The 13,536-nt window shown below is 46.8% G+C and overlaps 1 protein-coding gene across 1 annotated transcript in view; it reads left to right on the top strand.

Moving 5' to 3' along the window:
* Positions 1-2,360: 2,360 nt before the first annotated feature.
* The window catches only part of LOC128325049 (ceroid-lipofuscinosis neuronal protein 5-like), a 29,871-nt gene continuing 18,695 nt past the window's right edge, over positions 2,361-13,536 (top strand). Inside the window, exons 1-2 of the mRNA XM_053250419.1 lie at positions 2,361-2,402; positions 3,856-3,994. Coding sequence (XP_053106394.1) covers positions 2,395-2,402; positions 3,856-3,994 — 147 coding nt within the window. The 5' untranslated portion in view covers positions 2,361-2,394. The remainder of the gene's footprint in view (positions 2,403-3,855; positions 3,995-13,536) is intronic.

Genomic DNA, 13,536 nt, shown 5'->3' on the forward strand with positions numbered 1-13,536 from the left:
CACTCTAAGTATAAAATATTTAGAGATTACATGCTGGAATACTTACTGTTTTTCCAACAGGGGGACTCTCATGTTTGTTTCTCCCCCTGCCGCCCCCACCTCCATATAACACCAATGAGGAGATCGACCAGCCCAAGTTGGGGTGGGGGAATTGGCATGGCTCCTCCATCCATCAGGCACACATCTTTTATTGAGAAGGATGTTTGAAAAGTATTGATGAGTCAAGGTGGAGAAGCTGTTAGAAGTTTCTAGATTCCAGCTCATATGAAGAGTGTGTCAACATGATGTTGCCTTCCCAATGCTTATTTTTCATTTTTCTTGGAATGATTCAGGGTAGAGAGAAACGTCGTGGTGTTGCATCCTTTCTCTGGTGGGAAATGCTCCCTTGAAGCCTCTATTCCCCAATGGGAAAGTACGCTCTGGCAGGCACTCAGAGCACACACCCCCAAATGACATCTCCCCCTGCAAAAAGAGTAAGGCTTCGGCTTCGGCTTCTGCGGAGTGGGGAGGCACTGGTGGGCAGATTCAGGGTGAGCACAAGCCTGTTCACTCACCTGCTTGAAATAGATTTGTGAGGAGCCCCATGCCCAGTTTGAATCTCCTTGCAGTTCGATATTTCAAGTGCTCCATTTGAATGTTTGCAGTGGCACTAATCTAAGCCACTTTAATCTGACTTCTTAGGGAAGTGAAGACAAGTTGGGCACTGTTGCCATTTGCTATCAGCCTGGGGGTTTAAATGCTTACTCAAGATGCCATCCCACAGTCTCACACTCACATGGAAGGGGACGGTACAGACGAACTGTGCCTCACGTGGAATTTCAGATACTGCATTGCAACTGAAATGAAAATAGATTTAATATTTTAAATACATTAAAATAGCATTCACATCATCTGTGATGGACACTTTGGATTAGTACTCCCTCCACAAGATTATGAGACTGCATGATGGTGGACCAAGAATTGGAGGGATATACACACTCACATCCCTTATCACATGTGAGTGGGCTGGTTCAGATATATCGTCTGAACCAACCCAATATATTGGAGCAGTTTAATTTTTGTTTTATCCAGCAAAGGCAATGCTTAAGGTCAGTAATCTCTCCCTACCCAGCCTACACACATACCATTTCTATTCTTCTAAAAATACAGGAAACCACTGTCCTAAATAATTTTGTCGCATGCTTAACCAATCAATGGAGCTTATATACCATTGCAACGAGGACACCCACAGGTGTGCCACTGTAGGGAACCATCAGCAATCCTGCTTATTGGAAAAACATAATACAATGTGATTTCCAGCCAACTAATCTTTGAAATGGTTTAGAGTCTCAGTTTAGGTATTCCCGATTAGTCCAAAGGTTAATTCTTGACTCCTTGTTCTATAACCTAATCCTGTCCACATCACTACAGCAATTCAACACAAATCTCTAGCTATAAAAGAACAAATACCAGAAAATGTTATTCATTTTTTTAAAAAAATATATATTAAGTGCTCCCTGAGATAGTGCCTGAAGAAATGAATCTTTATGCTTTTTAATCTTTTGGTCTTAAAGAAGCATAATTGAAATCCTCCGTCTGGAATACAAACAGGGTATGTTTTACCTCACTAAGCAGACATGATTACTGTTGCTCTGCTGAAATTCAGTTGCTTAAACTATCTTGGGCTTTCAAATCACATTATATATCCTTTCTCTCTCCACTGCACAGAGTGTGCATGTGTGTTTGGGAGCAAGATACAATATAACAAACAAGGCAATAGGAAGGAAGTATTTTCCCCCCTATTGGTCAAGCAGAATGAGAGGATGAGGTTGACACCTTGAATAAATCCCCTCTAGTCCCTATCCTATTAGATAAAGCAGCCTAACAGAGAGAAGTGATAACTAGAATGAACTTCTCACAGGATATGTGATAAATTGACATCATTCCAGGCAATTTGAGGTAATACAATCTCGATGTCTGAAGTGTAATTACTAGATATGTTGCCAGCCCTTCTAAAACACTCCATATCAATCACCAGGAACCATTTCAAAAGATCAAACATTGGCTTGCTTTTTAAAGGGTGCATTGGAGAGGAGCAAGCATTGGGGTCATCCCTGTCTTAAATAATTGGGACAATTACATATTCTATCTATCTATCTATCTATCTATCTATCTATTTATTTATTTATTTAGTGTGTGTGTGTGTGTGTGTGTGTATACACACACACATCTACACACTATCTTTCATTATAAAAAATTCAGAAGCAGCACCAGCAACCCCCTCACCACAAAAGAAAAGAAAAGAAAAGAAAAGAAAGAAAGAAAGAAAGAAAGAAAGAAAGAAAGAAAGAAAGAAAGAAAGAAAGAAAGAAAGAAAAGGGGGGGAAGGGGGAAACAGCACTCCTTAAAATATAAATGCCTGAGTAAGTCAGGTCTTTATCTGATTCTTAAAGGCAGTGAGAGAGACTTCTTGTTTGATGAAGACACATCATGAGTATTAGAAAAGACTGGTTTTCAATTTGGCATACATTTTTGTAGTTCTTGCCAAGATACTCATTCCACCATCTTCTGCCTCTTCTTCCTCCTCAGAATTTGTAAGGCACTTTACAGTGTGCAGAAAACATAATCTATTTTATCCCAAAAATCCTTTCCAGTAATCGTTAAAATTTTAAAATTTGTTGAAAATTCTGACATTTCCTTATAAATTTCCTTATAAATGTCCTTATAAATTTCTGACATTTCAATATAAATTTCAAGGCCAGCTGTATTCCTTCAATAAATTGCCAAGATTTTATCCTAATTTCCCTTACTTACCAGAAAAAGATCACAATTCCCATGGACCAGTTATAAATTTCCAAAACTAGAGTCTCAAGATATAAACAGTATAATATATTCATAACATGTTGATCCAATATCACTGAAATTAATAAATGCTATGGCAAGACTTGCCATAGAAACTGAAATTCAAACTGCAAGTCCCTTTCAGCTATAGCTGAGATTCAGGAAACCAGGAAGATTAGCGTGAATTTCTAGAAGAAAATTTATTTCATTTATTTGATTTATATACTGCCCTTCCAAAATGGCTCAGGGCAGTTTAAAATGACCTTTAAACAGTGGTACATATGCTGGTAACCTCCAGACTTGACTGCTGTAATGCACTCTACATGGGGCTGCATTTGTACATAGTCTGGAAACTACAACTGGTACAGAATGTGGCAGCCAGATTAGTCTCTGGGACAACACAAAGGGACAATATAACACCATTTTTTGAAAGAACTGCACTGGCTGCCAATATGTTTCCAGGTGGAATATGAAGTGCTTGCAGGAGAGAGGAGAGACAACATCTGCTCCTAGGTAGCCCCCAGGGTGAGAGACTGGGTGGCTGCCTGCTTGCTTCTCCTGCTGCCCCCCTGTTTGTTATCTGCCCCCCAGGACTGGTTGCTGTGCTGAGGTGAGGCCTTGCAGGACTGGGGCCCGGGGAGGAGGGTGACTTGGCAGTTTCCGGGTTTCAATCAGCCTAGAGCTGCCTGCTCAAGGCTATATAGGGTGTTGCCAGTGGCAGCGGGCCCACCACTGGCAGGGTCGCCCCTTTGGGGGAGCCACTTCAGGGGACAGTGAGAGCGAGGGCCAGGTTTCCTGGCCCAGGTATTTGTATGGGGGGGGATTAAATAGTGGGGCTTCTGTTTTAATTAGTCCTGGGTCACATAGTTTTAGAATGTGTCTGGGATTACTTGGAGATGGGGAGATAGGGGGCGTGTCCACTGTCTGTGGGGCAGCTATTCCGGTGGTGGTGGGGAACAGAAGTAATGTTGGCAGATCAGCAGGCCATTATAGGGGAAGGGGTCTTGGAAATCTAATTGCTGTTTCCCCTTCCAGCTGTCCTGCCAGCTCTTTGACCTTGGGAAGCAGTGACGACCACCCTTGGAACCTAACCTTGCTCATCTGTAATGCCAGGTCGGTCCAGAACAAATCAGAAACCATCCATGATTCGATTCTGGATGAAGGTGCAGACCTGGTATGTATTACAGAGACCTGGCTGGGTGAGTCTGGGGCCCCATCATGGTCCCAGCTTCTTCCTCCAGGGTACTCTATTGAAGATTGGGTGTGGGACCGTGGGTGGGGAGGTGGAGTGGCTGTGATCTATAAGAATAACCTTTCCCTTACCAGGATCCCTGTTAGAGTGTCAGACCATATTGAATGTATTTACTTAAGTCGGAGGACCAGGGATAGACTGGGTCTTCTGTTGATGTACTAAGCACCCCACTGCTCAACAGAGTCCCTAATGGAGTTGATGGACTTGCTCTCAGACTTGGTGTTGGAGTCCCCCTGGCTTGTGGTGCTGGGAGTCTTCAATGAAGACCAATTTGTCTGGAGCGGCTCAGGAGTTCATAGCGGCCATGACAACTATGGGGCTATCTCAAGTGGTCTCGGGGCTGACACACATTGCTGGTCACATAATTTGGTCTTGATTTGGTCTTTTACTCTGATCAGGGTGGTGGTCCATGGGTGGGGGGGTCCTGTGATTTCCCCATTGTCATGGACGGACCACCATCTGGTTAAGGTTGGACTCACAATCACTTCCCACCTTCGCAGGGGCAAGGGACCTATTAGGATGGTCCACCTGAGAAGGTTATTGGATCCAATAGGATTTCAAGATGCCTCGGAGGGATTTAGTGTTGGCTCTGCTGGTGATCCTGTTGATGCCCTGGCGGAGAATTGGAACAGCAAACTCACTGGGGCAGTAGACATTATTGCTCCTAAGTGTCCTCTCCAACCCACTTCAAAACTGGCCCCTTGGTATACGGAAGAACTACGGGGGCTGAAGTGGTGAGGTAGATGACTGGAGTGCAAGTGGAGAAAGACTCGACCTGAATCCGACAGATTGCAACATAGAGCTCATGCTCAGATCCGACAGATTGCAACATAGACCTATGCTCAGGCGACACGTGTGGCAAAGAAGTGATTCTTTTCTGCCCGTATTGCATCCGCAAGTTCACATCCGGCGGAGTTGTTCAGGGTTGTGAGAGGGCTAGTATGTGCCCCTCCCCCCTTGAATCAGAATCTGGAACCATCGATTACCTGCTGTGATGTGTTTAATGAATTCTTTGTGGGGGAAATCTCTCATATTCGAGCCGACTTAGACTCCATCTCCACAATTACTTCAGTGTCTGATGTGGAGGTGTCCAGCAACTCCTCGTTTGTGACTCCTGGGGATGTAGACAAGCTGATTAGAATGGTGTGGCCTACCACCTATTCTCTTGACCCTTGCCAAACATGGCTTATATTATCTGGCAGGGGGGTTGTTGTAGAAAGCCTGGTAGAGATTACAAATGAGTCTCTGAGGGAAGGTAGGATGCCTCCTTGTCTTAAGGAAGCAATTATTAGACCGCTTCTGAAGAAGCCTATATTGGATCTCTCATAGTTGAGCAACTACAGGCCTGTCTCCAACCTTCCGTGGCTGGGCAAGGTAATTGAGAGGGTTATAGCCTCCCAGCTCCAGACAGTCTTGATTATCTTGACCGATTATCTTGACCCATTATCTTGATTATCTTGACTGATTATCTTGACCCATTTCAAACTGGCTTTCGGGCTGGCTATGGGGTGGAGACTGCCTTGGTCTGCCTGATGGATGATCTCCAATTGGGAATGGACAGAGGAAGTGTGACTCTGTTGGTCCTTTTGGACCTCTCGGCAGCTTTCGATACTATCGACCATAGTATCCTTCTGGAGCATCTGAGGGGGTTGGGAGTTGGAGGCACTGCTTTGTGGTGGTTCCGCTCCTACCTCTCAGGCAGGTTCCAGTTGGTGCCCCTTGGAGACTGCTGTTCTTCAAAATCTGAACTCTTGTATGGTGTGCCTCAGGGCTCCATATTGTCTCCGATGTTTAGCATCTACATGAAACCACTGGGAGAGATCATCAGGAGATTTGGTGCAGGGTGCTATCAGTATGCTGATGACACCCAAATCTATTTCTAAATGTCAGCATCATCGGTAGAGGGCATAACCTCCCTAAATGCCTGCCTGGAGTCGGTGATGGGCTGGATGAGAGATAACAAACTGAGACTGAATCCAGGTAAGACGGTGGTACTCATTGTGCGGGGTTGAAACTCGAGAGACGATTTTGATCTGCCTGTTCTGGATAGGGTCACACTTCCCCAGAAGGAACACGTACGCAGTCTAGGGGTGCTTCTGGAGCTGAGCCTCTCCCTGTTCTCCCAGGTTGAGGTGGTGGTCAGAAGTGCCTTCTATAAGCTTCAGCCAATACACCAGCTGTGTCCATTTCTTGAAGTGAACGACCTCAAAACAGTGGTACATCTGCTGGTAATCTCCAGACTGGATTACTGCAATGTGCTCTATGTTGGGCTGCCCTTGTATGTAGTCCGGAAACTGCAGTTGGTCTAGAATGCGGCAGCCAGGTTGGTCTCTGGGTCATCTCGGAGAGACCATATAACTCCTGTATTGAAGGAGCTACACTGGCAGCCGATATGTTTCTGGGCAAAATACAAGGTGCTGGTTATAACCTATAAAGCCCTAAACAGCTTGGGCCCTGGGTATTTAAGAGAATGCCTTCTTTGTCATGAACCCCACTGCCCACTGAGATCTGCAGGAGAGGTCCGTATGCAGTTGCTACCAGTACATCTGGTGGCCACTCAGGGGTGGGCCTTCTCCGCTGCTGCCCCAAGGCTTTGGAATGCGCTCCCTGGTGAAATAAGAGGCTCCGCATCTCTGACAGCTTTTAAAAAGTCTTTAAAGATGCATCTGTTCACCCAGGCTTTTAATTAATATTGTTTTAATGGTTTTAATGCTGTTTTAAAATATTCTTTTAAAAATTTTAAATTGTTGTAATGTTTTAAACTTTTCATTTTTGTTTTAACTAATGTTTTACTTTGTTTTTATTTTGTTGTAAACCGCCCAGAGACGTAAGTTTTGGGAGGTATAAAAATATGTTAATAAATAAATAAATAAATAAATAAGGATACATTGTCACACCCATACAACAATATAGCAACAATATAGTTTCACGAATATGCACTATACAATGACATAGTAAATTATTCCACTACATTAGTCATTAGGTGTTGTCGTATATTTATTCCTATTAAACAGAACTTAGCCATGCTATAAGTAACATTGCTTTGATGGTCTGACAAGTGGAATGAGATATATACTTCATCTTCTCTGCCTAGCATGCCTTTAATCAGAGGTAAAATTAATGAATCATGCAAGTCCCTATAAAAATGGCAATATAATAAAACATGACCCACACCCTCTCTGGCCTGTGCATCACATGGGGCAGTAGCATTCAGAATAAGGAACCTTCCATATCTGCCATATAAAACTGCTGAAGGCAACATATCAAAGAGGGCCAGTGCAAATTCTCAGTGGTTCTTTGAGATAATTAGAGGTTGGCAATAATCAGCTGGCTTAGTACTAAAGGCAAATCTCCGTATTTTGAGTCATCTTGGTGGCCCTACTCGTCTCCTGTTGACATTCCATATCTAATATTCTTTGCTTTACAGCCTTTTTTGCTTGTTCATAGCCCTTAGATCGCACTTCAGGAGAAAAGCCATAAAGAGCAAAGCTTTTCTTTAACAGCTGACTTCCACCATGATTGGCTACCACACCAGGGTGAAAGGCCCAAACAGGCTGAAGAATGGCTGAACGGGCCAGTTTTGAACAGAAGGGAGGCCAGCAGGGGGAGGGGGAACCTCCATGGACCCCCCCACCTCGGACAACACCCCCCAAGGGGGGAGAGATTTTTTAAAATTAAAAAATCCACCCGGGGGGGTGTTCGAGGGGGTGCCGTACCGAACTGGCCCAGTCCAGTTCAGGTCAGGTTTGGACTCAAACTGAACTGCACCAGCCGGTTCCATGCACATCCCTATTGGGGTCTTGCATACTTAAAAACTTAGATCATACCATCTCTACCAGGGCAAGGATAGAGTAAAGACCAAACCATGCACCATATTGTAACTGTGCTACCACTTTTGCCTCTTTCAGGCAGAACTTTCAGTTTGTTACTTCTGAGGATGTGGACAAACTGCTTCAGACTGTACACCATACCACCTGCTCTCTTGACCCTTGCCCAACTTGGCTTATTTCATCTAGCAGTCACATTATTAGAGGTGGTCTGGTAAATATCATAAATGCTTCTCTGAGGGAGGGCAGGATGCCTCCTTGTTTTAAGGAGGCCATTATTAGACCTTATTTGAAGAAACCTGCACTGGAACCTTCAGAGTTAGCTAATCACAGACCAGTCTCTAATTTTCCTTGGTTGGGCAAGGTAATTGAGCAAGTGGTTGCTCCTCAGCTCCAGGCAGTTTGGGATGACACAGATCATCCAGACCCATTCCATACTGGCTTTCAAGTAGGCTATGGGTTTAAGACTGCCTTGGTTGGCCTGATGGATAATCTCCAATTGGTGATCAACAAAGGGAGTGTGACTCTGCTGATCCTTTTGGTTCTCTCGGTGGCTTTCGATACCATTGATCATGGTATCCTGCTGGGTCACTTGAAGGAAGTGGAATTTGGTGGCACTATTCTACAGTGGTTCTGAATAGAGTGGTTCTGAAAAGAGTGGCTCTCTGGCAGATTCCAGATGGTGTTGCTTGAACACTGTTATTCTTCAAAGCGAGAGCAGAAGTGTTGAGTTCCACAAGGCTCCATACTGTCTCCAATGCTTTTTAACATCTACATGAAACCACTGGGAGAGATCATAACGAGTTTTGGTCTGGAATGCTATCAATATGCTGATAACACCCAGATCTATTTCTCCATACCAACTGCATCAGGAAATGGCTTAACCCCCTGCCTTGGGGTGATATTGATAGTGCCTGACTCGAGGTGATATTGGGCTGGATGAGGGATAACAAGGCTGAAGTTGAATCCAAAGAAGACAGAAGTACTGTCTATAGGGGGTCAGGATCTGAGAGATGGTTGAGATCTGCCTGTTCTGGATGTCAACAGGTAGAACGCCTCCAGTTCTACACACAACAGTCGACATGACAGTTGAAGTTCCAGGGATTCCTTTGGTGAATTACATTAACGTGATAAAGGACTCTCTCTAGTGTTTTTGTTCCTGGTAGAGTTTTCCATGGTCAGATAGATAGATAGATAGATAGATAGATAGATAGATAGATAGATAGATAGACTTACATTCCCCCTAAAATATCAGGTCTGTAGTCTGGGATTGCTCCTGGATCTCAAACTCAGGTTTCTCATGTTGAGGCAGTGGCCAGGTGTGCTTTTTATCAGCTTTTGCCTATACACCAGATACGTCCATTTCCTCCACCTTTGGCAGAAATGAAGACATTCTAAACCTTTCCTCACACTACTTTCAGCACTGCCCTTGGAAAAACTATCAAACGTCACAGCGGCACACAAGCACAATACTTGACAAAGGCCAATGAGCCCTTTTTTATTACCTCTGGGATCCTGGGGGAGGGACACCCCATGGGACCCACTAAGTTGGGGTGAAGGGGGTGATTGCTCGTTGGCTTGCTGGGTGCAAGAAAGAACAGTGTCCCTTGATAATTTATGCCATGGTGTTTCTGCGCAGCTGCTCAACAAGCCTGGGGCAGGTCTGATGCAAATTTGTGGGTGCTGGTGCATCTGGGAACTACTTTCTGCTGCCATTGAGAACCACAATCTCAACTTTGGATGTACCAACAGGGCACCCACCCCAGGAAGGAAGTGGGCCATTCACTTGCCTTGTTTTTTGCCTTTGGGTGGGGAACGGAGCTTGGGAAAGCATTCCAAAAGGATGAGCTAATGGATAAGCAGTCCTGGTGTGTTGGAGGGAATGCTTGGAACCCTCTAGCAGTAGAGCCATACAACAAGCTTCCAAAGATTTTGGCTGTGTGAGACTCCCCCCCCCCCCCGAACACACACACACACACACTGGATGCCAAGGCAGCAAGCAGTTCCTTGTAACACGGGGCAAGCATTTCAAATCCATGTGGGGTGAGAAAGCAGCACCTACACAGCCGGGCCAGGGAGGGCAGTCTCAGAGACCAGCCACTTGAACCCCCATGTGAGGCAATGTCCCCCCACCCAACAGTGGTGAATAGCCCAGCTGGGGCACTTTGGCAGTGCCCACCTCAGGCCAACTGTTTACAAATAATGGGATGCAACAGAAAAATAAAGCAATGCCCTGGGAATGGAATTGTGATTGAGCTTGGCTTGGACAAGGGGCACCACTGCTTCTGGATTGGCAGCAATCTAGAAACATCACCATCTACCACTCCCTTCAATCGTCACTCAAGGTGGAGGAAGACTCAGGAGGATGCTTGCCACCACCACTGCTATGATGCTTGCCACCACCAACTCTTCCCTTTCCCCATACCGCAACCCAGGCAGGAGTGCCGGTGTTCACCCTTGCCTTTCTGCAGAGTGTGTTCCTCCACATGCGTGCCCTTTTTGCTACAGTGCTCTGGGTTTGGGGTGGTGTGTGCTGGAATACGTCCAGAGTTTTTTGGGGGCCTGCTATGCTTGCTCATGGTGACTGGTGCAGAGGGCCCTTCTCCCACTGTGGACACATGAAGGGTGCCTGTGTGGGGGTGCTGGGCTGATGTTCTGACTGTGGGTCCATGCAAACTGGATGGATAGCTGCAGAGACCAGGGTGGCTTGGGATGGCCCTGGCTGGGGACCCATGAAGGATGCCCTCAGGTGTGTTGTGGGCGTAGAGGGTCCATGTCTGCCTTGTGGACCCTTGAAGGGTGCCTGAGGAGGTGTAGAGGCCAGGGTGGCTTGGGATGGCCCCTGATGTGCAGGCAGGTAGGGTGCTTCCACCAGCAACTGTGGCTGGTACAGTTGATGCTGTGGAGGAGGAGAAGCTGCTGCCTGGTTTGCCATTCTCTGCCAGGTAGGCCGTGTAGCACTCAAATCTCTTCTCGGTCACAGCATCTGAGCACTTCATTGCCCCAACCACTCCCTGCACCGTGTGCTCTGAGACAGCTTGAAAGACCCTCCTGCTCCTCATTGTGGTCCAGTTCTCGGAAGGGGATACAGGTGGCCTCTCAGCTCTCTGCATCCTGGTTGCTTGCAAGCTGCAAGTGATCCGTCCTCCGCCTGTTTCTCAGCTGTGCCACATGCTCTGTTTCAGAGAGTGGCCTTCTGGGTGCAGGTTCTTCTTCTGGTGGTACAGGACGAATGCTGCTCACATCCTCCAGTGGCATTAGCTCCTCTGGTTGGTCATGAGCTGGGAAGCCTGCAGGGGGAATAGCAAGAAATGAGTAGAAATTTGTTGTCAGCCATCCCCGCCATCATTGCTGTTGAAGTGGTTTGCTAGCAGAACACCATGCATGTGTGGAGCGATCCTGCTGTGTGGCATATGGTTTTCAAAAACTAGTGCCAGTGGATCCAAAGCGGGGGCTGTAGTTGCTCCAAGCTGCCCCCTCTGTTTGCCCAATGGTGCAAAGGTGTGATATTCTGTGGTGGCAAGTGTTATTCTGGTGGCAGGTGGATTTTTTTTAATGAGAATTGTCCCTTTGAGAGTCAAACCCCCAGTGTACAGGCTGTTCCCTGTATTGAAAGGAGAGGGAAAGCAGGGCGGGGGACCTACACACAAAGTTTCTCCAAATACAGATCCTGGTCAGGTGAGGTTCAGAAAAACCTTCAGCAAAGGCTGAAGTGATGTGAATTTGACCAGATTGTTGTGTGTCCTGTGTTTTCTCCAGGGGGCTGCTTGTGCTGAGTGTGGCATTCTGCACACACTCTCACTCTAGCAAGGAAACCTGGCTCTCTTCATCGAAGTAGTGGGAGGGCATAAGGTGCTGCAGGGACTCAATTTGCGTCTCGTCATCTTCCTACCCAGAGTCCATGGAGCAAAACCCAGACTGGAGGAGCTGTCCCATGGCATCCACAAACCACACGAGTACAGATGTGCCGCACTCTCTGCTTTCCCAGGAAGCTTCATCGGCAGTAGTGCCACCCACGTGCTGCACAGTGGGCTGAGGCACATGTGATGGGCCTGACACCACAGAGCAGCTGGGAACTTCTGTGGCCCAAGCCAGGAATGTGGGCATGGCTGTATGCAGTGCCATGGCCATGCCTGCCATTGAAACACCTGTGTGGGCAGAGGAGGCAGTGGTTGCTGAGGTGGTGGCCAGGATAACTTCCTGTGCAAAGGGCCTGCTGCTCCCTTGAATGCTTTTCATTGTTGCCATCTGGCTTTCCCTTTGCTTCTTCTCTGGGGTGGGCTGCCCACTCCCAGCAGTGTTTCTGGGCAGCATGTCCCTCCTATCCACGAAGACCAGTGCCAACTGATTGTAGTGTGACATGGTCCTTGGCTGCACTCCCGGAATCTTGTTGTGGGCAGCCACCTCCTTGAACTTCCTTTTCATGTGTTGGAGTCTCTCCTTGCACTGTGCCCCATTGCTTTGCTACCCCCTCTGTGCCATCCGCTGGGATATTCCATTGAACATGGACTCATTCCTGAACTGATTCTGCAGTTGTGACTGGACACTTTTTGGAGTTGCAGAGGCCCATGGATACCCCAGTTTCTGCCTCCATCCACAACTTGGTGCAGACCTCCTTGCCGCCATCCTGGCTGCTCTTGGGGGTGCTGGTGGCAGTACCAGTAGTGGATGGTGGTGCAGTAGTCAGACACTGGGACTGCAAGGCTGGTGCCAACTTCCAAAGTAGAAGGGGTTTGCAGAGCAGGGTGTCGCTAGCCTGTGCTCTTCCTGAGAGTGAGAAGGGGGAGGGATGGGGGTGTCTCACCTGTGTGGAAGGCCAACTTTGCTCAGGAGGGGTGTGGTCATCAACCTCGTGCACGCACAGCGAGTGTACTGCAGAGACCAGCCCTCAAGACCATTTTAAAAGCTACAAATTTGCTTTGTCTCTGGAAGACTGAACACAGAAATGGTTTGCATAAGCAGCTGCTATGCAGGAGATTGTACCAAGGACACTCAATACAGACAGTGCTGAAAGATTCCTGGATGGGCTTGTGGGGGACAAGTCTGGCCTTGCAAACTGTGCTCAAAAGTCAATGAGCCACTGACTGGTGGGCCATATCTGCCCCCGCCCTTTTTAGACTAATACCTGGTTCTGGGCTTGCCCCTTCACCCTCATCCCTGACACATTTCTCAGCTGCTCTGAGCTGGCCTCTCAATGGTAGTGGGAGGAGCAAGCACACAAAACTCAAGTTACAGCGGCAACAGAAATGACCCAATGCTAACTTCAAACCTGAAGTTTCAGCAACAGAACTCGCCACAAACTGAAGGCTCAAATTTCAGTGTTGGTGACAAAATGGTGGTTTCATGTATTCGGATGACCACAATTTCATGTATTCGGATACATGAGCCACTGGATTTTGCTGCACAGTGGTTGTCATGCTGCTGACAGTATCATTTCTTTATTTCTGTAATACTCACAATAGCATTTGAAGTGTGCAGAGTCCTTGGAATTGCTAAAGTTATATAGCATTATAACTTCTGGGTCGTCTAAGGTAGGTGGGATTGGGTTTACAGTGGTTCCATTCCTACCTCTCTGGCAGATTCCCGATGGTGTCACTTGGAGACTGGGGCTCTGCAAACTGAGAACTAAATGATGGA

This window comes from Hemicordylus capensis, chromosome 4, assembly GCF_027244095.1.
Source record: "Hemicordylus capensis ecotype Gifberg chromosome 4, rHemCap1.1.pri, whole genome shotgun sequence".
NCBI classification, from domain to species: domain Eukaryota; kingdom Metazoa; phylum Chordata; class Lepidosauria; order Squamata; family Cordylidae; genus Hemicordylus; species Hemicordylus capensis.